We start from the raw sequence: 25,488 nt of genomic DNA, 5'->3' as shown, positions 1-25,488 counted from the left end.
ACACATCTAGACATACTGTACACACTGTACACATCTACACATACTGTACACATCTACACATACTGTACACACTGCACACATCTACACATTATGTACACATACTGTACACATCTATATACACTGTACACCTCTACACACACTGAACACATCTACACACACTGTACACCTCTACACACACTGAACACATCTACACACACTGTACACCTCTACACACACTTTATACCTCTACACACACTGTACATCTCTATACCTCTACACACACTATACACCTCTACACACACTGAACACATCTACACACACTGAACACATCTACACACACTGTACAACTCTACACACACTGTACATCTCTACACACACTTTATACCTCTACACACACTGTACACATCTACACACACTGTACACATCTACACATGAACGGAAAAGCAGGACAAACTATGTATTTTGCCTAACTGTAAACATTCTATTTTAGTCTAGTTGCTGGATGACAATTAAACACAAAAACAAAGTTTTAAATAAGGAGTAGGGATTGTGAACAATGAAATTCACATGAGCACCCCTATGCCTACGCCACACATGCCCTACTGCAGCAGCTATGTTGGTCTATTGTACTTCAACCTATGTGTATGCAGGTTGCTTAGGATTCAAACCTTCTCAAACAGCCTCATTCAAACTCTGTGATGTAACACAATCAGATCAAGCCCTAGTATGTGACTCCTGAGAAGCAGCTGACTAGTAGAATCGGGTGTGTTGGAGTAGGGTTGGAACAAAATCCTACAGGAGGATAGCTCTTCAGAGGGAGGGTTGCCCCCCACTGCAAACTGTCCAAACATTCACAGGTAACATGAACCGTCAATATACTGAGTACTGACCCGAACACAATTCGGCCCATGACCCACGCTCCACAGTAACTTCCAGGGGTCTCCAAGATGGCTGTCCAGTGACCAGGCCATGGAGCCACCGCCACAACCCCTAGCCATCACTGTCGTGCCTCCCAGGCTTGTGAGAACCTCTCCCTGGGCCTTCTGAGTCTGACTGTGTGCTCTTTTCCACCATTCCCAGGTTTATTTATGGAAGGTGCAGTTTGTCATATTTTTCCATAGCGTAATTTCTACCCTATAAATACATCCCGTAAAGCTGCAGGGCATGTCTATCTGTCCTGGACAATGGTCAGACCTCTCTCTCTCGCTCTCTCTCCAAATATTTCAGCTTTGACAAATATAGTGTAATCTCTGTGGCGATGGGAACCCATTGGATAACCAACGTCTTTATTTGAAATCCAGCCTAGAACAAAAGACAAGAGTTTCCATGCTAAGCCATCTTGAGTTTTGACCCATTTTTGCATTGACATGGATAGCTAAGAAGACAGTTGAACTCTGGAGTAGTAGCTGTAAAATGACTATTTTTAGCATATTTTTAGTATCTCATTAGGCAAATATTTAGGCTACAACTTTGTGCATCTCATAATAAGATATTATAGGTCAGTAGTTTGAGGTGCTTCGTGTTATCAGAAGCCCATTGGTTGTTGTGGGGCTTATCAGCCTCTTTTGTGTGCGTTTCACCTTGAAGTTCCCACTGATAGGAGGAATGTAAATATTAGGATTGGCATATGAGGCATTTCTATATTGACGTCATGATAATGAATCTTATTATTGGATTTAAAGGCCAAGTACAGTCAAAAACATGATTTTTCTCTGTTTTATATATGTTTCCACACTATGAGGTTGGAATAATACTGTGAAATTTAGGAAATTATGATAATTTAGCATCAGAGCTGTTTAAAAATACCACCTGAAACTTCAACTTCAGAGTTTTGACCTGCATGGTGACATCATCAGGCGGTAAATTAGTTAGTAGACCAATGGGAAAGAGAGCTCCAAACCTCTCTGCCAACAACAGCTATAAATGTCTCTTTGCTAAGAAACAATTTTTGTGTCTTTTTGACCATTTTAATTGAAAACAATCACAGTAAGGTAATTCATTCTTAACCAGAAAAGATTTGATGTTGAGATAAAAATGGCTGCATTGGACCTTTAAAAGCCTTGTTGACAGAAAGTCAATGAGACAGAAAGCTATATGAAAAATGTACGGGTATCGGGTATGGGTATACTTTGAGCTATTTGGATGGATCGTTTAATACAGCGAATAGCTTCACGTTGGCAGATGATACTGGTAAGATACCATCATATGTTCCTCTGTCATACGTTCCTACATAATGTCAGCGCAACAGAAAAAATAGATGTGAACAAATAATGGTATGGGTATTTACAGTACTTTCAGCTATTTGGATGGATAATTTAGTATAAGGAATAGCTTTATTCAAGACACTGTAAAGACAGGCAACTGTCAGCCTCCAGATTGCATGGCTACATTCCAATATCCTTACCACTTAGAATGCATACCCAACATATTACTTCCTTCTACGTGGTAGGGGGACATTGGAGCACTGCCATTATCAGTAGGGTTACTCATCAGTTTACATTCAACAACAAACTCAAATTGACCCTATATCACAAAACCACCAGATTCTCTTTTCCCATGTCTCCTACCCACTCCTAGTTCATTTGAGAAAATAAGCCTAAACCTTTAAGTTAAAGGGTTAGCTGACTTCATCAGGACTGGGTAATAGGCTACTGCTACCCTAATGACTCAAACACTTCACTGATAACAGAAACTGAAGGGGGCAACACCTCAAAACACACACACACACGCGCACACACACATACACACACACACACACACACACACACATCAAATAACCGTTCCAACACTGTGTCTGTTTTGGTATTGTCAATGGCCATCATCATACTCAAGCCAATGTCAAACGCATGTACAAGTCAGGTAGCAGCTTAAGTAGCAGCTTCCGTTCCAAATGTAGAAAATCATCCAGAAAATCAATATATCCCCACAAACAGTGCGTAACTCCACTCTCAACCTAAAGCCCACACTCTCAACCTAAAGCCCACACTCTCAACCTAAAGCCCACACTCTCAACCTAAAGCCCACACTCTCAACCTAAAGCCCACACTCTCAACCAAAACCCCACACTCTCAACCTAAAGCCCACACTCTCAACCAAAATCCCACACTCTCAACCAAAAGCCCACACTCTCAACATAAAGCCCACACTCTCAACCTAAAGCCCACACTCTCAACCTAAAGCCCACACTCTCAACCTAAAGCCCACACTCTCAACCTAAAGCCCACACTCTCAACCGAAAGCCCACACTCTCAACCGAAAGCCCACACTCTCAACCTAAAGCCCACACTCTCAACCTAAAGCCCACACTCTCAACCTAAAGTCCACACTCTCAAACGAAAGCCCACACTCTCAAACGAAAGCCCACACTCTCAACCTAAAGCCCACATTTTCAACCTAAAGCCCACACTCTCAACTGAAAGCCCAGTTTAGTGTTGGTGTCCCAACAACATTCTGGAATTTAGAATGATATGGATTCATCTGGGAGCCTAATTCCATAAAAATAGAATTATTAGAACGGGCAAAGCCCCTTAGACGACACTCATTGACTTGAATTGGGGTGCCCGTTCTAGTAAATCTAGAACTATGGTTAAGACTTCTCACAGTCGTAGCCCCTTGCCGGTCATTAAGGGGTCTTAGGGAGCGAGGAGGTACACATCCCCATGTATCCCAAAAAAACACCCCTTTCTCCTGGATTGTGCAATTGTTCACTACTCCCCACAGATGTATTGGTGTGTGCTAGAAGGAGTTTCCACCATATTTATTATACCAGGCATTTTCCTTCCATGAATCCATGAAGGGAAGGGAAAAAGTACACCCTTTGGGAGAAAGAAGGGAACAAGTGCACACTTTGGGAGAAATGGGAGATTATTGGGACGCAGACCTCTCTCTGTTTGTTTGAATGGGGCAGTACAGATGTAGGATCTTAATTTGAGCCAGTTTACTACAGCAGGAAAATAACGCAGCAAAAGGAAATGTGAATTATTATGTGGATTATAATTAATGAACATGTATTTAGGGGTTGATAGATTTTTTTATAAGAGAAAATCAAGTCTGAAATGTCAAAGTGGAAATTACAAACTTCAGAAGTCTTTTTAACCCTGCAACAGGGTGATCAAATTAAGATCCTACATCTGTGGCGGCAGTGGTCGGTGGCGTTACACTCTAAGCAAACACACTGAATTGGCATTATTGTTCATTCATAGAGGCCAGACAAGGAGTATTCTCAGCTGGCTGCATTTGTTGTTTAAAACACCCTGTGATGAGTGTTGAAATTCCAAGGTCTTTCGGTCATGGGGGCAAGAGAAGCATCAATGGGAAACCTGTGATGAGAGATGAATGACAATGAATGAACGGCCAGATAGATAGTCAGGTGGTGCTTCTTTTTACAAAGATGTGAGCGGCAACGCAAGCATTTCGCCACACCCGCAATAACATCTGCTAAACACGTGTACGTGACCAATAACATTTGATTTGATTTATCACAAGACAGTGATAGTCAGGGACATTTGAGATATAAGTATATACATTTTAAACTGCCCTCTATGGCCAGTGTCAGTTGATATCCTCACTGCAATCTAACTCTGAGGCTGTGTTCATGCATCTAGAGTGCCATGGCTTTTTGGAGAATATCTGCCATTTTGAGTCTGTGACAGGGTTGGAATAATAACTTTCATTTAGCACCTCCACCTGATCCAGTGAGCTCACAGACAGTGACTCTGACTCCTTAACCCCTTTATCACTGTTAACCCCCCTCTCTCCTCTTCCTGGACTCTTTTCAAGTAGAGATTGCCCTTTGGCCAATGTCCTTGGAGTTTCAGCCCTCCAGCAACGAACTCACACTAGTTGAGATGTCTCGGAGAGACATCACGTTGTAGATCCTCACTACTCAGAGCCTATTGTATCCTGTGAGGTGTAGGGAGGCTCTCTTTGCACTTATTAGTGACAGTCAGGGTCAAACGGGTACTCCCAAAGAGAAACTCTCTCTTTCATCAGCTCTTCCTTTCGACGTCGTTCTACAACTCACTACAAATGGATTCCTTCGACAATACTTTTGTTTCAGTAACTTGTGGACAACACTAACACCTTACTCATTGACTTGAGTAAATAATAGCCCGGTTTCTCTGAGTGAGTTGTAGAAAACACTATGATAAAGCTGGAGTAAATGCTGTAGACACATCTTTTTAACCATTGCAATTTGGGGGTATAGTACACAGAATGGGGTTCATTAGTCTGAATGGGCTGATACAGACAGAAGCAATACTACAATCTAACACCTGAAAACATGCACATTCTTGGCTCGGCCTGTTTACAGCTTTATAACTCTGTAATAATAATTAATACCTCAATAAAAACAATTAGCCGTGTCAGAAATCCTTAAAGCTAGAAGGAGCTAAGCACCAATAAAAAAGCTTTCAGTCATGGCTAAGCTGTGTTGGGAATGTGGCTGTTAGGGTCAAATAATAACCTTGAACCAACCAAGAACATCTCGCATGTTCTGTGCTTTTTGTGTGCCTCCGCTTCAGGAAATAGTCCCGTGTGTGAGTCACAAACTTGGGAAAATGGGATCCAAAGCAATGTCTAGACTGGAATAAAAGACGTAGCATACATTCCTTCAATCCTTTATTTAGTCTTGATGCTTTTGGAAACTATTAGTCTTTCGCAAATATGGTGTGGAAGGATAGTGCTGCTTCACTGCTAAAATAGTGAGAAAGGCCCTCTCAGCTCCCAGCTGATTTCTAAAGCAGTGTCTTTTGGCCCTCCCTAGCACCCGTCCTCTGTTCAGGGTGTTTTTCCTTCTTTCCTCTAAATGGAGGAGAGAGAGAGAGAGAGACAGAGAGAGACAGAGAGAGAGAGAGAGAAAGAGAGAGAAAGGGAGAGAGAGACAGAGAGAGAGAGAGAGAGAGAGAGAGAGAGAGAGAGAGAGAGAGAGAAAGGGAGAGAGAGAGAGAGACAGAGAGAGAGAGAGAGAGAGAGAGAGAGAGAGAGAGAGAGAGAGAGTGTGCCTGGTGTTATCAATGAACCAGGGCCCTTGGTTCCTTCCAAAAAGTTGCAGCTTGGAAGGCGTCCACGGCAGGGCATTAGGCCGCGGTTTGTGTCGTTTGTAATTTATAACATTGAGGGGAACGGGCAGGGGGACAATATGGAGGGAGTGGGGGTAGGCGGAGGGGAGAGAGAGAAGGGGTTGCAGAATCCCAAGGCAAGGCAAGTGGCTCTGGTAAAGAGTGTGAGTATGTTTCACACAGGCTGAAGTGAAGTGCAGGTCTGCGGCTACTGCTACTCTCTGGAGAACTGGCTGACTGAATATGGCTGTTCTATGGCTGGTTTACTGAATATGGCTGTTCTGTGGCTGGCAGACTGAATATGGCTGTTCTGTGGCTGGTTTACTGAATATGACTGTTCTGTGGCTGGCTGACTGAATATGACTGTTCTGTGGCTGGTTTACTGAATATGGCTGTTCTGTGGCTGGTTTACTGAATATGGCTGTTCTGTGTCTGGTTTACTGAATAGGACTGTTCTGTGGCTGGTTTACTGAATATGACTGTTCTGTGGCTGGTTTACTGAATATGGCTGTTCTGTGGCTGGTTTACTGAATATGGCTGTTCTGTGTCTGGTTTACTGAATAGGACTGTTCTGTGGCTGGTTTACTGAATATGACTGTTCTGTGGCTGGCTGACTGAATATGACTGTTCTGTGGCTGGTTTACTGAATATGGCTGTTCTGTGGCTGGTTTACTGAATATGGCTGTTCTGTGTCTGGTTTACTGAATAGGACTGTTTTGTGGCTGGTTTACTGAATATGACTGTTCTGTGGCTGGTTTACTGAATATGGCTGTTCTGTGGCTGGTTTACTGAATATGGCTGTTCTGTGGCTGGCAGACTGAATATGGCTGTTCTGTGGCTGGTTTACTGAATATGACTGTTCTGTGGCTGGTTGACTGAATATGACTGTTCTGTGGCTGGCTGACTGAATAGGACTGTTCTGTGGCTGGTTGACTGAATATGACTGTTCTGTGGCTGGCTGACTGAATATGACTGTTCTGTGGCTGGCTGACTGAATATGACTGTTCAGTGGCTGGTTTACTGAATATGACTATTCTGTGGCTGGTTTACTGAATATGACTGTTCTGTGGCTGGCTGACTGAATATGACTGTTCTGTGGCTGGTTGACTGAATATGACTGTTCTGTGGCTGGCTGACTATGACTGTTCTGTGGCTGGCTGACTGAACATGACTGTTCTGTGGCTGGCTGACTGAATATGACTGTTCTGTGGCTGGTTTACTGAATATGGCTGTTCTGTGGCTGGTTTACTGAATATGGCTGTTCTGTGGCTGGTTTACTGAATATGGCTGTTCTGTGTCTGGTTTACTGAATAGGACTGTTCTGTGGCTGGTTTACTGAATATGACTGTTCTGTGGCTGGTTTACTGAATATGGCTGTTCTGTGGCTGGTTTACTGAATATGGCTGTTCTGTGGCTGGTTTACTGAATATGACTGTTCTGTGGCTGGTTGACTGAATATGACTGTTCTGTGGCTGGCTGACTGAATAGGACTGTTCTGTGGCTGGTTGACTGAATATGACTGTTCTGTGGCTGGCTGACTGAATATGACTGTTCTGTGGCTGGCTGACTGAATATGACTGTTCAGTGGCTGGTTTACTGAATATGACTATTCTGTGGCTGGTTTACTGAATATGACTGTTCTGTGGCTGGCTGACTGAATATGACTGTTCTGTGGCTGGTTGACTGAATATGACTGTTCTGTGGCTGGCTGACTATGACTGTTCTGTGGCTGGCTGACTGAACATGACTGTTCTGTGGCTGGCTGACTGAATATGATTGTTCTGTGGCTGGCTGACTGAATATGACTGTTCTATGGCTGGTTGACTGAATATGACTGTTCTGTGGCTGGCTGACTGAATATGACTGTTCTGTGGCTGGCTGACTGAATATGACTGTTCTGTGGCTGGCTGACTGACTGAATATGACTGTTCTGTGGCTGGCTGACTGACTGAATATGACTGTTCTGTGGCTGGCTGACTGAATATGACTGTTCTGTGGCTGATTGACTGAATATGACTGTTCTGTGGCTGGCTGACTGAATATGACTGTTCTGTGGCTGGTTGACTGAAAATGACTGTTCTGTGGCTGGTTGACTGAATATGACTGTTCTGTGGCTGGCTGACTGAATATGGCTGTTCTGTGACTGGCTGACTGTTCTGTGACTGGCTGACTGAATAGGACTGTTCTGTGGCTGGCTGACTGAATATGGCTGTTCTGTGACTGGCTGACTGTTCTGTGACTGGCTGACTGAATAGGACTGTTCTGTGGCTGGCTGACTGAATATGACTGTTCTGTGGCTGGCTGACTGAATATGACTGTTCTGTGGCTGGTTAACTGAATATGACTGTTCTGTGGCTGGCTGACTGAATATGACTGTTCTGTGGCTGGCTGCTCAACTGGAAAGTGAATGAAGTCAAAAAAGTACTGGCTCTCAAATTCTGAGAAAATTGAACGTCTTCCTAGGATGAGGACAAATGCAATGTTTGGACTTTCATCTACTTTAGTTAGAATAACGGAAGTGTTTGTGTGAAGTACATTCTTATTTGATTGCATTAAAGAAGACAAGGTCAGCAAAAATGTGATTCCTGTGAACATCACAAAACCAACTGAGATCAGTATCAAATGTTATTCAAAGTATTACAATTCCATAAAGGTGATAGTACATGATAATAATCACCACCATCATCATCATCATCATCACCATTATATTCATCAGCATCATAACCATTATATTCATCATCATCATAACCATTATATTCATCGTCATCATAACCATTATATTCATCATCATCATAACCATTATATTCATCATCATCATAACCATTATATTCATCATCATCATAACCATTATATTCATCGTCATCATAACCATTATATTCATCGTCATCATAACCATTATATTCATCATCATCATAACCATTATATTCATCATCATCATAACCATTATTTTCATTGTCATCATAACCATTATATTCATCATCATCATAACCATTATATTCATCATCATCATAACCATTATATTCATCATCATCATAACCATTATATTCATCATCATCATAGACTTTGCCTTCTTTGATAATGATGGCGTAAAATCTAACCTGCCATAATGATAATATCTTCAAGCCATAACCACATGGAAAACAAACACGTCCTCATCTTTCCTCCCAAGAGAAACATTTGGCGATGGCATAATCTAGGGCACAAAAACATTTCCCCCAAAAAACTCCCAGAGACATTTCTCTCAGGGCAGGATCAAGCCATTTGATCCGGTATTAGATCCACAATATCAAGAATCCAAAAACGTAAATCCTGAAGCAGAAAACTGTACGGGTTCTGGAAACATTGACTGGGCCGTAATGCAATCCACACAAACAATATAGCCATGGTATGACGTAGGCTGTAAGGACAGCGGACAGCGGACAGAGGGGCTTGGTATTAGTCTATGAACAAAAACAAAGCTCCAATAGTAGACGAAACACAGACTGTGTGTGTGGTACACATTGTGTGGTACACATTGTGCAGAAACAAGGTTTGCATTACAGAAATAGTAAACATCAATTGGGGGCTCGTCCGGGATGTCACCGGATTCAGAAAGCAAAGGTTTGGGATAGACATAAGTATGTAAAAGTCTGCAAACAGCAGTATTATCATTACTAGGGAGTCCCACCACAACAACCCTAGTACTGCTTAACTAATGACCCACTGGGTACACTCTTAGTTCCAAAAGGGTTATTCAGCTGTCCCAACAGGAGAACCCTTTTAGGTTCGATGTAGAACCCGCTGTAGAAAGGGTTCAACATGCAACCCAAAAGGGTTCTACTTACAAACAAAAGGGTTCTTCAAAGGGTTCTCCTATGGGGACAGCCAAAGAACCCTTTAAGGTTCTAGATAGCACATTTTTTTCTAATAGTGTACATAGTACAAGTCAAGGTAGTAGTAGATGGTGACAAACCACTGGTTAGTGGGAAGGTGGGGACCTTCCTGATGGAATTTTCTTCTCTACTTGAACCTCTAAGTCTATAAAGCCTGTTGAAGCTTTCACCCAGATTATGATGAAAAAAATGTAGCGAAACATATACAGTGCCTTGGGAAAGTATTCTGACCCCTTGACTTTTCCCACATTTTGTTACATTACAGCCATATTCTAAAATGTATTAAATAGTTTTTTTCCCTCATCAATCTACACACAATAACCCATAATGACAAAGCAATAACAGGTTTTTAGAATTGTTGCTACTTTATTAAAAATTAAAAACTGAAATATCACATTTACATAAGTATTCAGACCCTTTACTCAGTACTTTGTTGAAGCACCTTTGGCAGCGAATACAGCCTTGAGTCTTCTTGGGTATGACACTGCAAGCTTGGCACAACTGCATTTGGGAATTTCTCCCATTCTTCTCTGCAGATCCTCTCAGGCTCTCTGAGGTTTTTCAGGTCTCTCCAGAGATGTTCAATCGGGTTCAAGTCCGGGCTCTGGCTGGGCCACTCAAGGACATTCAGAGACTTGTCCCGAAGCCACTCCTGCGTTGTCTTGGCTGTGGGCTTATTGTCGTTGAACCTTCACCCCAGTCTGAGGTCCTGAGGGCTCTGCAGCAGGTTTTCATCAAGGATCTTTCTGTACTTTGCTCCGTTCATATTTGCCTTGATCCTGACTAGTCTCCCAGTCCCTGTCACTGGAAAAACATCCCCACAGCATGATGCTGCCACCACCATGCTTCACCGTAGGGATGGTGCCAGGTTTCCTCCAAATGTGACACATGGAATTCAGGCCAAAGAGTTCAATATTGGTTTCATCAGACCAGATAATCTTGTTTCTTATGGTCTGAGAGTCTTTAGGTGCCTTTTGGCAAACTCCAAGCGGGCTGTCATGTGCCTTTTACTGAGGATTGGCTTCCATCTGGCCACTCTACCATAAAGGCCTGATTGGTGGAGTGCTGGAGAGATGGTTGTCCTTCTGGAAGGTTCTCCCATCTCCACAGAGGAACTTTAGAGCTCTGTCAGAGTGACCATCGGGTTCTTGGTCATCTCTCTGACCAAAGCCCTTCTCTCCTGATTGCTCAGTTTGGCCAGGTGACCAGCTCTAGTAAGAGTCTTGGTGGTTCCAAACTTCTTCCATTTAAGAATGATGGAGGCCACTGTGTTCTTGGGGACTTTCAATGCTGCAGACATTTTTTGGTACCCTTCCCCAGATCTGTGCCTTGACACAATCCTGTCTTGGAGTTCTACGGACAATTCCTTCGACCTCATGGCTTGGTTTTTGCTCTGACATGCACTGTCAACTGTGGGACCTTAATCATGTTCAATCAATTGAATTTACCATAGGTGGACTCCAATGAAGTTGTAGAACATCTTAAGGATGATCAATTGAAACAGGATGCACCTGAGCTCAATTTCGAGTCTCATAGCAAAGGGTCTGAATACTTATTTAAATAAGATATCTGTTTTTATTTTTAATACATTTGCAAACATTTCTAAAAACCTATTTTCGCTTTGTCATTATGGGGTATTGTGTGTAGATTACTGAGGAAATGTTTTTCTTGAATCCATTTTAGAATAGGGCTGTAAAGTAACAAAATGTGGAAAAAGTCAAGGGGTCTGAATACTTTCCGAAAGCTCTGGAGAGAGGGACTGCCTGTAAGGGGTTGATTTGCGTGATATAATAATTTTCTCTGTACAACGGCCTATCCACCTTCTGTGGGAAGTAGGCTTCCTTGATTAGCCTACATATCATCAGACTCAAAACCGCTAAAGTCACACTTCTGGAAATAACATGCGCTCAGACTTTATCATAAGCCACATTACTGGAATTCATGTCATGAGCTTGGTAAGACAAAACCAAGCTTACTGGACCTACGGATATGAATCACAAGAGCCAAATTCCATGATGAATGTGTGGTGTGCCCAACACACTGTCATCATGACCTCACATTACCACACGACTTTGCCTTTTACAGAATTATTCGTATTAGAAGGAATTAGAACTGCTAATTCAGTTTCTGTTTCATTTTAATGGCATAATTCTTTCAATATGACATTTAGAGAATGACACTGATATTTCAAGAGACTACAGACATAGACAGTATCATTACACTTTGCTGGTCAAAATAACTAGCTGCATCTGTGAAACGATATTTGTTCTGGCCGAGTTGTACGGAACGCTAGTAGCACTGCCATCATGCCAGCTCAATGAAATCAAAGAGTTAACCTTACTCCGACCAGACTACAATTCCAGACTTCTCTGAGCTCATTTCAAAAGCCAACTTTAAAGTGTTCCACAGCAAAGCTACTGACATTTTTTTTATAAAACCTGTTTCAATACCCTCGTTCACTACACAGGAACAATGTCTGATTCATGAGACGGACTCTTACAATTCCATGAAAATAATTCCATTGATGCATCAGCATCAAAAGAAACAGAATGAACAGAAGCAGAACCCTAGTATTTTGAGGATTGACCACATCTTGAGGAAGTGCAACAGAGGGTAGGATCAAAAGGCATTTGAAGATAGACAACCGCGGGTTCAGTTCAGTTGGTTTGTGGCAGGAACGGTATGGCTCTGCCATATTGCTTGCATCTAATCCAGTCCTTCAGGATAAGCAGGTGAGGAAATTAGATATGGCATATCATACCTTTGTCTATTATTTCCTATTGGTGAATCTCCAACGGGAGTACGCCACCGTTCTCAAGAGCCGGCGGAGGTACTGTACGGAAGTCCTAAAGCATTATGTTCATTTTCTAACACAGCTTCTAATACAGGCCTGCCAAGTAGGACGAATTTGGAGTATCACGCTTTTTCAACCCATGCCAAATTTCACAGGTTAACGACCGATTAACGACTGTTTATATGTGTGGATCACAAGAACAGTAGTAATACCTTATTGTGTAATTAAATACATTAAGTAACAACTGACATATTTCAACGGAACAACAATGGAACAATACTCAAGTGCCTTCTGGGTATGGATGGATTTTTAGGAAAGACCGTAATTAATCGTGACTACACAAAATAGCGGTAAATGTATGAGTTTGCTTCTGCCCTTAATACTGTAATACGAGAAGTAATTTAAGATGTGTTCAAACACATGAAGAAGACAAGTTGTGATACCAGATCAGACAGACTTTGCAGTCAGAAACACACTGAGGCTGGAAGCTGGATCCATTTTCCTCAACAGTGACACTGCTAATCAGTTTTGAAGGTCCAATACAGACATTTTTATCTCAACATCAAATGATTTCTGTCTAACAACTAAGCACTTTACTGTAAGAGATTTCCAATTCAAATGGGCAAAAGTTTTTCAATAAATAATTTTGCTAGGACTGTCTGTGAGTGGTCTGAGCGGGGAGGGGAAAACTGAAAACTAGCAGTTATTGGCAGAGAGGTTTGGACCTATCTTTCTTATTGGTCTTTCAACCAATTTACCGCATGGTGATGTCACCAGGCAGGTCAAAACTCCATCCCCTAGAACAGGATGGCATTTCAGGCGCTCTATTGAAACAGCTCTACGACTAAAAGGGCATTATCATAATTTTCAAAATTTCACAGTATTATTCCAACCTTAAAGCGTGGAAATATATATAAAACATGGGAAACTCAAGTTTTTGACTGCACCTGGCCTTTAAAAAGTCTACTCCATGTTATACTAGAATTTGAGGAATGTAGGCCATTTGAAAAGCCTGGCTTTTAACACAACCGGCTCAAACAAACTGATCACCGAAGTGTATTTATTCTCAACAGACCTGGGTTCAATAGAGTAGTCACAATAACTGCAAACCATGCCAATCTGTCACTCCAGGCAGGCTAAAGAAAACACTCAAAGTACTAAAACAACAAAGAGTATTTGAACCAAGGTCTGATTCTCAGAAATACTTCAAACCGATCATTTAGGAACACCACGCTTTCATTGAACACTTCAAGCTTGCCAAAACATGCCTAGTTTGAGTTGCATACAAAAAAAACGGAGGTAAAATGAACTCTTGTTTAGTGAGACAAGAGTGACTAAAACCGAGACAAACAATCCACATTAAGGTGAAGCATGTAATCAATAGATAAAGTAAAGAGTCTTGAAGGAAAAGTCATGCTGTGTTCAAAAGGGTATCCCTCACCAGGAGCCCTTCCTGTCCAACTGCCAACATGACGCCATTTAATCCCACCTCTTATTTCGGCATTATAAGCACAAGAACTGTTACCAGGTGAACAAACGCTCAAGCACAGCTTTATTTGCTGCCGAGAATTGAAAACCACTTTTGTGACATGATATGAATTCGAAAAGCGTCCGCTGAAGAAATATCCCTGAAAGTGTTAAAATACTTCAATATCAACTAGGTTAGTTTCACTTGAAGACAAAAAGGAAGGAGAAAGGCGGCTGTGGAGGCTGCTGAATCTGAATTAAGCATAGATTGGCCTATATTGCAGGAAAGGGGAGAACTAGTTCAATACGTGCCAGAGCTCATGTAGCCCCTAGTACACTATTAAAATGAAGTGCTTTGTAATAACAAAACTAGTGGCAACTGTGCTGCCACCAACTCAAAGGAAATGAAACCTGAACTTTTCTGGGGTATTGAAACACATCAACCTGAGATGTTTTGAAACATGACACTGTGTGTTGTAACACCAATTGATCAAGCATTGCGCAACACCTTGCCAGGGGCTGGGAGCACTTCCGGAAAAGGTTGAAAACACTATTTTGATGTTTCAAGTTCTGTTTAGTGCAGAATTTTGGCAGGCGTGGGGGTTACATTACATCAAACATTGCAGGATACTGTATTTGCCTCTACCGTAAAAAGTTTCATCATTGAACATAATTTTGCCTGACAATTTTGATATCCGTTCATTATTATCCATTACACCTCATGGCATAACAAGTTGCTTAATACTAATATAGAAGTATACATTTCTTTCTTCAAAAATGCATACAACATTGTGTAAAAGAATCATAAAATCTAAAATGTTGAATTACCCACAATCCTCTAAAAACTGAGCCAGGTGGGAAGATAGGAAATGCATGTAGAATAAATCCAGACTTCTGATTAGTTAAATACATACATTTTCTCTATCTTTGGTTATCCTCATATGAAATATCTTACATTTTGAGATACATTAAGTTGGATTTATTCTTACTATTTTTTGGTTCAATTAAATTAACAAATCATTGAAACAACTCAATATTAGGAAGGTGTTCCTAATGTTAGGTATACTCAGTTTAGTCTGCAAAAAATATATATTTTGTGTGTTTTGATGCTGCCTTTTACATGCCCAATAGTGTTTTCACAGCACTATCTTAAAAACACCAAAATTAAAATTTAAGAACCACTTTGGGTGTTTCAGAGTGCTTTTATTCTGTTTTTAAACACTATCTGTGTATTCATTACACACTCATCTTGTTTTGAGTCTTTCTGTTTTTACAGTGTAGTCTACACTGGAGGCCTCTTTCTCAACCCCAATCAAGCACATACAGCACACAGTATTCTAGTTATATGTGAGACAGAAACAGACACGAGTGGAATGTAGCAGAACAGGAAAACGAGGAATGACACTTTCGAGGAACGATGGCGATGCGCAGCTTAGTTTGAACGACAGCAGTCCTTCCCACCTGCAGTGGCTGGCACTGGGCCAAGTTATACTGTCCAAGGTTATGGAGTTCAGGGAGGGATAAGATTCAAATCAACCCTCTCTGTGTGTGTGCGTGTGTGCGTGTGTGTGCATGTGTGTGTGTGTGTGTGCGTGCGTGCGTGATTCAAAACACAAGCAGAAGGCGAACCTCGATCTACCTTTGTAAATATGTCACGTGTCTGGGAAATATGACAACATAAGACTAGTAAAACTTAAAGGGGGTGCAACAAGTGAGTGACAACGTTAAAAAAACAAGACTGGACATGAGTGTGATTGGCCCCATTCTGTGTGTGCTACTTGGGTTCATCACAAAGGGCACACGTTGACCCACTCATTAACACACTACTCCTGCTGCTTGACCACCTAATCTCCTGTATGGCTTGTAGTCTCTAAATGTCGCTAATTGTCACTGTCACTAAGTGTCACTACCAGTCGCTAATTGTCACGAATTGTTGCAATCCGACAGAAAGTAACAAAGGGATTCAGAAGTTTCCAAGGGGCTGTCTGTCTCCATTTAAAGGTCTAGGATGACGATAGTGGCTTAGGTCAAGCCACCAACCTGAACCTTAGCATGGGGGCATAGTATTAAGAACTGCCACCACTGTTTTTTTGAGTTTCTTGTGCTCCTTCTCACTCTTCAGGTGGAAGCTGGTTTACTTTACAGTTGCAGTGCAGAAAGTGAAAGCATCCTCTTCAACCACAAACAGAGCCAGCAAGAAACGGCTAATTCAAAAGAGTTCAAAAGTTAAACCAATTACGCTTTTCATGTGCTTTACACTGAGTATACCTAACATTAGGAATACTCGGTGCCCTCAGAACACCTCAATTCGTTGAGACATGGACTCTACAATGTGTCGAAAGCGTTCCACAGGGATGCTGACCCATGTTGACTCCAATGCTTCCCACAGTTATGTCAAGTTGGCTGGATGTCCTTTGGGTGGTGGACCATTCTTGAAACACACGGGAAACTGTTGAGCGTAAAAAACCCAGCAACGGTGGAGTTCTTGACACAAACAGGTGTACCTGGCACCTACTACCATATCCCGTTAAAAGGCATTTAAATCTTGTGTCTTGCCCATTGACCCTCTGTATGGCACACATACACAATCCATGTCTCAATTGTCTTAAGGCTTAAAAATCCTTCTTTAACCTGCCTCCTCTGCTTCATATACAATGACTGAAGTGGATTTAACAAGTGACATCAATAAGGGATCATAGCTTTCACCTGGTCAGTCTATTGTATCTCTAAAGTATGTAGCTGTTGGAGCAGATGTGGCGGGAGGCTTTTTTCTTTCTTTCTTCAACCCAACTTCAGACGGCTGTGCAGCAACCAGCTCCACAAGAGGCAGTCAAATTAATTAACAATGACTTACAATACAAAGCACTTTGAACCGAGTGTGGTGCCGTGACTAGAGGCAGATTGACGAGAAACTTTGACCTCCCTTTCTCAGGATTTACAACCGCTCCAGAGGTTGGACGGAAGGAAGGCGAGTTCCCTCTGGAGCAGAGCCAAGAACAGGAACCCAAAGACCGCACTGGCACCTGGCCTCGTGGCCTTGCTGGGAGGCTGGAACCTGGAGGACTAGGGTTTAGTCTGACGTACCTTACCTATATGTACAATTTACAAAAAGGTTATATCTAGAACTTTAAAACGGCAGTATATAACTTTTTTGGCGAGCCAACCAAATTCACACAGAAATTGGAGTTATAGATCTGTCATTCTCATTGAAAGCAAGTCTAAAAAGTGGTAGATATGTCCTATGTGCGCAATTTCTATGCTTCCCGTTCTTAAAGATGCACTATGCAGAAATCGCTCGCCATTTCCTGGTTGCTAAAATTCTAATAGTTCGCCTAATTTCAGTTTGTGACAAAACAAGCAAGAATCGTGTAGAGAATCACTGTACCATCTAAACCGCTGTGAAATATATTTTCCATAAGCAAAAATATAGCATTTTCAGCTGTGTGAAGCTGGTGTTTAAAACTGAAGGTGAAAGAGCCAGGCTGTTAGCTTTAGTGAATGAGAGCTGTGGTGGTAGATAATGGGGGTTTTACGGGTCATGTTCTGGGATCACTGATGCTCTCATCCTTCTAGACCTATCTGCTGCCTTTGATACTGTGAACCATCAGATCCTCCTCTCCACCCTCTCCGAGCTGGGCATCTCCGGCGCGGCCCACGCTTGGATTGCGTCCTACCTGACAGGTCGCTCCTACCAGGTGGCGTGGCGAGAAGCTGTCTCCGCACCACGTGCTCTCACCACTGGTGTCCCCCAGGGCTCTGTTCTAGGCCCTCTCCTATTCTCGCTATACACCAAGTCACTTGGCTCTGTCATATCCTCACACGGTCTCTCCTATCATTGCTATGCAGACGACACACAATTAATCTTCTCCTTTCCCCCTTCTGACAACCAGGTGGCGAATCGCATCTCTGCATGTCTGGCAGACATATCAGTGTGGATGACGGATCACCACCTCAAGCTGAACCTCGGCAAGACGGAGCTGCTCTTCCTCCCGGGGAAGGACTGCCCGTTCCATGATCTCGCCATCACGGTTGACAACTCCCTTGTGTCCTCCTCCCAGAGTGCTAAGAACCTTGGCGTGATCCTGGACAACACCCTGTCGTTCTCCACTAACATCAAGGCGGTGACCCGATCCTGTAGGTTCATGCTCTACAACATTCGCAGAGTACGACCCTGCCTCACACAGGAAGCGGCGCAGGTCCTAATCCAGGCACTTGTCATCTCCCGTCTGGATTACTGCAACTCGCTGTTGGCTGGGCTCCCTGCCTGTGCCATCAAACCCCTACAACTCATCCAGAACGCCGCAGCCCGTCTGGTGTTCAACCTTCCCAAGTTCTCTCACGTCACCCCGCTCCTCCGCTCTCTCCACTGGCTTCCAGTTGAAGCTCGCATCCGCTACAAGACCATGGTGCTTGCCTACGGAGCTGTGAGGGGAACGGCACCTCCGTACCTTCAGGCTCTGATCAGGCCCTACACCCAAACAAGGGCACTGCGTTCATCCACCTCTGGCCTGCTCGCCTCCCTACCTCTGAGGAAGCACAGTTCCCGCTCAGCCCAGTCAAAACTGTTTGCCGCTCTGGCACCCCAATGGTGGAACAATCTCCCTCATGATGCCAGGACAGCGGAGTCAATCACCACCTTCCGGAGACACCTGAAACCCCACCTCTTTAAGGAATACCTGGGATAGGATAAAGTAATCCTTCTAACCCCCCCCCCCTTTAAAGGATTTAGATGCACTATTGTAAAGTGTTTGTTCTACTGGATATTATAGGTGAATGCACCAATTTGTAAGTCGCTCTGGATAAGAGCGTCTGCTAAATGACTTAAATGTAAATGTAAATGTAATGATGTCTAAAGGACTGGCCATAGGTCAGCAATATCCTATAATAGATAAGATGATCAATGCAGTTGCTGTTCTGTTCTGACCACCTTCTAGTCTGTTAATCATATCCATGTATTAATGAATCCATTAAGCAAATGCTAATGCATACCGTTGTCCACTATATTAATAGAAACCTCATTTGAAGTAATCACACCATGGTTTCTGTAAAGATTTTCAACACTGACAGAAACCTTCAAATGAATGTGACCAAATTAATGAACATGCATAATATGTAACACATTATACATTAGCCTTCAAACAAGGCTACCTTGACAAGCACAGTTATTTTTTCCATTAATTTACTTCTCATTAATCGGATTTTACAATAAACCAAAACCAACACTCTACCGATTGAATAATGAATATAAAATGCCTAATTGACATTATTTCTCTGAAAAAACGGAGTTCAGTGAAATCATAGTCATATTGACTAGATGAACATGGTCACAACCAGTCTTAAAGTTAAGTATGATAGGCCACAAAGTGTAAGTAGTCTGTTTTAAGCCTCGTAATGATGTAACAACCGTAATGATGTAACAACCGTAATGATGTAACAACCGTAATGATGTCAAAAAATGTTATGATGTAACAACCGTAATGATGTAACAACCGTAATGATGTAAAAAAATGTAATGATGTAACAACCGTAATGATGTAACAACCGTAATGATGTAACAACCGTAATGATGTAACAACCGTAATGATGTAAAAAAACGTAATGATGTAACAACCGTAATGATGTAAAAAATGTAATGATGTAACAACCGTAATGATGTAACAACCGTAATGATGTAACAACCGTAATGATGTCAAAAAACGTAATGATGTAACAACCGTAATGATGTAAAAAATGTAATGATGTAACAACCGTAATGACGTAACAACTGTAATGATGTAACAACCGCAATGATGTAACAACCGTAATGATGTAACAACCGTAATGATGTAACAACTGTAATGATGTAACAACCGTAATGATGTAACAACCGTAATGATGTAAAAAATGTAATGATGTAACAACCGTTATGATGTAACAACCGTAATGATGTAACAACCGTAATGACGTAACAACCGTAATGATGTAACAACCGTAATGATGTAACAACCGTAATGATGTAACAACCGTAATGATGTAAAAAATGTAATGATGTAACAACCGTAATGATGTAACAACCGTAATGATGTAACAACCGTAATGATGTAACAACCGTAATGATGTAAAAAATGTAATGATGTAACAACCGTAATGATGTAACAACCGTAATGATGTAACAACCGTAATGATGTAACAACTGTAATGATGTAAAAAATGTAATGATGTAACAACCGTAATGATGTAACAACCGTAATGATGTAACAACCGTAATGATGTAACAACCGTAATGATGTAACAACCGTAATGATGTAAAAAATGTAATGATGTAACAACCGTAATGACGTAACAACTGTAATGATGTAAAAAATGTAATGATGTAACAACCGTAATGACGTAACAACCGTAATGACGTAACAACCGTAATGATGTAACAACCGTAATGACGTAACAACTGTAATGATGTAAAAAATGTAATGATGTAACAACCGTAATGACGTAACAACCGTAATGACATAACAACCGTAATGACGTAACAACCGTAATGACGTAACAACCGTAATGACGTAACAACCGTAATGATGTAACAACCGTAATGACGTAACACCCGTGTGCACAGAAGCGGCCTGATCAAAACGTATATCGTCCCTGCTATCAACAGACAGGTGTGATCGTCAGTGTCAGATTGTGACGAAACCAAAACTCACCTTAAAATGAAAACTTTTACAAAGTGAATAACTATGTCATAAAGTGTAACTCCGTGGGTGTTAAGAGAGAGGAGTTATTCATCATTCACACGACTGCATTCCAGTGGGCAGGACGAAGGGAGTTATCACCGCCATCATTCAGAGGCAATGCACACAACTTAGAGTAGGGAGAGGAGGGGATTTAAGCAGGTTCTCAAACAAGATGCCCCCACCTGATAACCTCAGCACTGACGCGGTTGGACCATTCCCATGAATGAATTTCCTAATGCAAGTCACAAACCACAGAGGGGGAGAGGGGTGGAGAGAGAGAGAGAGAGAGAGGGTGGGAGGGGAACCGTGTGAACATTAACGAGGAATGGAAGTGATGGTGAAAGATAACATGAACATTCTCCCACTCCACCTTTTCTTTGCAGGAAATGACCCGAGAGGTAAAAACAAATGCACCACATCTCTGACAAAGAATGTCAGCCAGCTACTTTAGGATGCCATTCCTCCCCACCTCACCTCTTTCTTTTTCTTGTATCTGGGATTTTTTTGTGACACCCTTCCTGATGGAGCAACGCCACACTCCGTCTTCCTGAAAGTCGGGTTTCGTGGTTTAGCTTAACATCTTTGTTTACACACTAGAAACAGTTGGGGCATCAAGGAGGCACCTGAAGGACAGCAGGCCATCTGTGCTATGAGGTCATTCATGTGTCTCAGTCAAGTTTTAAATGACAGTAATCTGTTATTAGACAGTAAGACACACATTACTTGACCATCTTCCAGAGGGAAATGGTCTTTGAGCTCTCTATGGTGAGCTCTCTATGATGTCATAGTATTATCATAGTAGGGGATCTGACCTGGATATTATTATGTCAAGTGTGTGACATTATACATACAGTCAAGGAACTGGGACAGTGTTGTTCCCAGAGGCAAATACCCCCTGATTGAAGATTGTGATGTTTTCCCTAACTATAAAATGCCATAAATATGAAGACATGAATATAAATCTACAGTGGAGATGTAATACAGTGAATTGGCTGCTTACTAATGCATAGCAACACTTGTCTCTCTAGGTTACTATATATTCAGTCTGTGTTCCGATGAAACGTCATTCTCACATTTGCAATGAATCCCTAGACCATAGACATGCCAAATGAAAGCCATGATGGAATCTATCCCACATTTTGCTTGAAATGGCATGATCATTTGATTGACAGGATACAGTCGGGCCAATAAAAAATGAAACCCCTCTCACCTTTCTTGAACTCCTCCAGCATGGCATCCAGCCTGGTGTCATTGAACACAAAATGCAGCTGATGGCTGTAAAACTTAGTGATGGTTTTCAGCGGCGTAGAATCATCTGGGTCGACAAACGCCAGGTCCTTCACGAACAATAGATCCACAATGTTGGACCTCTCGCCCTCGAACACGGGGATGCGCGTGTAGCCGCTCTCCATGATTTCAGACATGGTGTTGAAGTCGAGGATAGCATCACCTGGAATCATAAAACAATCTCTTAGCGGGGTCATCACGTCCTCCACAGTCTTAGTCCGTAGCTCCAAGGCGCCCTGAATGATGTTCAACTCCTCTTTGACCAGATCATTGTACGGATCCGTGACTCGGAGCATCTCCAAAAGCTTCTCGCGGTTGTACACAGTGCCTATCTCTTGGCCCAAAAGGTAATCTAGAAGTTTGCTCACTGGGTATGACGCGGGGAAGGTGAGCAGCATGAAAAACTTGGTGAGGAAAATGGTGTTGGCTCCAACGGCAAGGCCATGTCTTGAGCATATGGCTTGAGGGACAATCTCTCCAAAGATGACAATTCCAATAGTTGACATCACCACAGCTATAAGCCCAGAACCTGCAATATCATCAAATAAGATAGTTAGAGTTGTATTCACGAGCACGTTGCCTAGGAGAAGTGAGCAAAGCAGGTAATTCCCTTGGCTCCTAACTGGCTCTATCTTTTTGGCATAATTCTTCTCCATCTCTGTGCCACAATTCTGGACTATTTGGAGCTCCATTGGGTCCAGCGCCATCAGTCCCAAGTTCAACCCGCTGAACATGCCTGACAGACACAGCAACATGGAAATAAAGATGACTTGAAGCCAGAAGGGGAGCAGAAACCTCTTCTCCTCCACAACTATCACTTTAGTGTCATCTCCGTCGTGGTAAATCCAGGTGTTTTCGGTCCATGGGTCGTGCAGGCCGGCGGCGTGGTGGGCAGGTGTTGAGGTGGCGATGCACAGGTAATAAGATTTACTCCTCTCGGTTTTTCGAAGGGGTTTGACCTCGATTTCAACTACTCCCGACGTTCTGCGACTTAGAATGATGTTGGGCAAGATGATTATATCCGAGGTCCTGATACCGCAGGGATGCGCGGACGTATCCTCTTTGCTCCCGTTGTCCCCCGACAAGCTGTCGATGTCCCCGGCTGGTCGGATCTGCTCGTGTTCCGTAAATGCAATTTTGGACCAGGTCTCGTTGTTTATGTTTTGCCCGTAGACCCTCAATTTGACACGAGACCGTTCACTCACTCGTAGGTAGCCCCTATCCATAAAGGAAATGTCGTCCGTGTCCTCCAACCGGAGCCCGATGATAACCGTGTCCGACTCTACCCCTCCTTCCTTGCCACTTGTCGAGGTGACCAAACAACCGCTGACAGTTAAGAAAATCATCGTCAGAGCTCGAACCCGGCTAAGTGACGCCATTTTTGCAGAGGGTACTGGGGCCGACGGCTCAGCCATGTTGATAATGGGCAACCTCCTGAATGAAAAGGGCTTTTAAAAATCAGAGCCAATCGGAGTCCGCCTTCATCTCCACCGGGGGTCGCCGTGATTTGTGCAGCATCGGGGACCCAAGCGCTTGGTTCCACTACGAGTCCGAAACTGATTACTCCTAGAGCGAACTCGTGCCTCCCCTGATGTCCCGGAGACAGACGACGGTAGCACCCAATCCAGTGCGGCAGTTGGACGGGGGCGGAGTTTTCGCCGCAGCTCCAACGAATGAAATTCCAAAACAAGCGCACCTCACGCAAAAAAGCCCAAGACACTTTCCTCGTGACTTTTTCAGATGGATTTCAGAGGCAACCAATAAATAATGAATTGGTGGGTAGATCCATAATATTTGATTTATCTCAGGGGAGTGAACGGTGCGTCATTATGCAATGTTCTCTCCATTGCAGAGGAGAGCGAGAGGTAGAGGGAGAGAGTTGATTCAGCGGGCTGAATGGAATGCATGCTTTTAGGCTCTGTGACATTCTTTATGCATTTTAGATTAGTTCCTTAAGATGACCAAACAAGCAGTCACAATGCATTTTATAGCTTAGGGTATGGTATGTCTTGTAGGCTATTTAAAGATGATCTGCAAAGCCTAATTGTAGGGGGGGTTGGTTGACCAACCAAACCAATACAAATGCATGATAGGCATTGGAAATTATAGAGAGAGACAAAACGTACAGTAATTACCATGCGTAATATTAGCCTAATAAACAGATAATTACGCAAAATGCCTAGACGCATGTATAAGACTTTAAAAAAAATATATACTGTAGCCTACAATGTTCTGGTGTGAAAATAATTAGTTATATCATACAAAGTGTGCAAATTCATGAATTAATCACCCATCATTAATAGGCAATTTAGCCCACGCATGATGCGGTGTTATGCATGAATCACATTTCAATGGGCTACTTTCACAAAGTAGGCATTGGGCATCATTTAAAAAACGGAGGGATGGGTAGGATAGTATTACAATATCACATTGAGGTAGAAGAGTCATTATCGGTCCAATCGGGGATTATGATGACAAAGGCATGTCAACTCATGGACAATAGGCCTATTCTGCCTGACATATCAGAACATGGAGCAAAGCAAATAAACAACATCAGATGAAGCACATATGTTTCTACTACAGATATATATATGTTTTTTTTTTCCTGTTTTCGGGTGATGGAATATTTCCGTGCTCTTCAGGGGCTGGTTGTCTATCAACAAAACCGACGGCTGCACAACTATGGGGCAAAACCGACAGGGTTGGCTTAGATTGTTGATAACGTGTAAACTACAGTTAGTCGCCAATATTTATTGAAAACATAAATAAAGTTTCTCCATGAACACTTGTTGTCTCTCAAATACATTGTTACAGTTGTTGGTTTAGGTAGCTAGCGAATTTTAGCCATGTCATCATTGAGGTGACAGTCAAATAACCAACAACAACAAAAATACCTGGTATCAAGAACAAGATAAAACTAGCAGAAACGAGCCACTTACAATTCACCACAGGAAAGTTTCTTGTCATTTTTTGCTAGCTATCTGGCCATCCAGAACCATAGCAACACATGGACTTCTGCGCCTTTGAAGCGCCCGCAAAGTTTTCTATACGTTGTCAGCTAACTAGTCTATAGGTGTTATGACAGTGGACGTAGTTGTAGCAGGGATTGTGTCCAACAGTGCGCAGTTGGGCTGTAGACGCTGTAGACGCGCACCCACATCTGATTGGAGCAGTGCATCTCTGAGATTGCGTGCTCTCCAATAGGCGAACAGGGGAGGGTCTTTGAATAGCCTACATATTTGAATTTGGAATCAGACGTCAATATGTGCCAATGTTTATTTAAAATGTTCATAATTGCTAAAGAGCGGTGTAAAGGTAGA

The 25,488-nt window shown here is 42.5% G+C and overlaps 1 protein-coding gene across 4 annotated transcripts in view; it reads right to left on the bottom strand.

Annotated features, from left to right (window-relative positions):
* Positions 1 to 23,930, bottom strand: part of LOC115147247 (metal transporter CNNM2-like) — a 53,375-nt gene extending 29,445 nt beyond the window's left edge. For all 4 annotated transcript variants that reach the window (XM_029689382.1, XM_029689381.1, XM_029689383.1 and 1 more), the window contains exon 1: positions 22,092 to 23,930. In XM_029689382.1, coding sequence (XP_029545242.1) covers positions 22,092 to 23,583 — 1,492 coding nt within the window. In that variant the 5' untranslated portion in view covers positions 23,584 to 23,930. The remainder of the gene's footprint in view (positions 1 to 22,091) is intronic.
* Between the last annotated feature and the right edge of the window lie 1,558 nt (positions 23,931 to 25,488).

Source organism: Salmo trutta, chromosome 14, assembly GCF_901001165.1.
Source record: "Salmo trutta chromosome 14, fSalTru1.1, whole genome shotgun sequence".
In the NCBI taxonomy this organism is placed as follows: Eukaryota; Metazoa; Chordata; class Actinopteri; order Salmoniformes; family Salmonidae; genus Salmo; species Salmo trutta.
The sequence above is the reverse complement of the archived record's forward strand: the minus strand, read 5'-3'. Positions and strand labels throughout refer to the sequence as shown.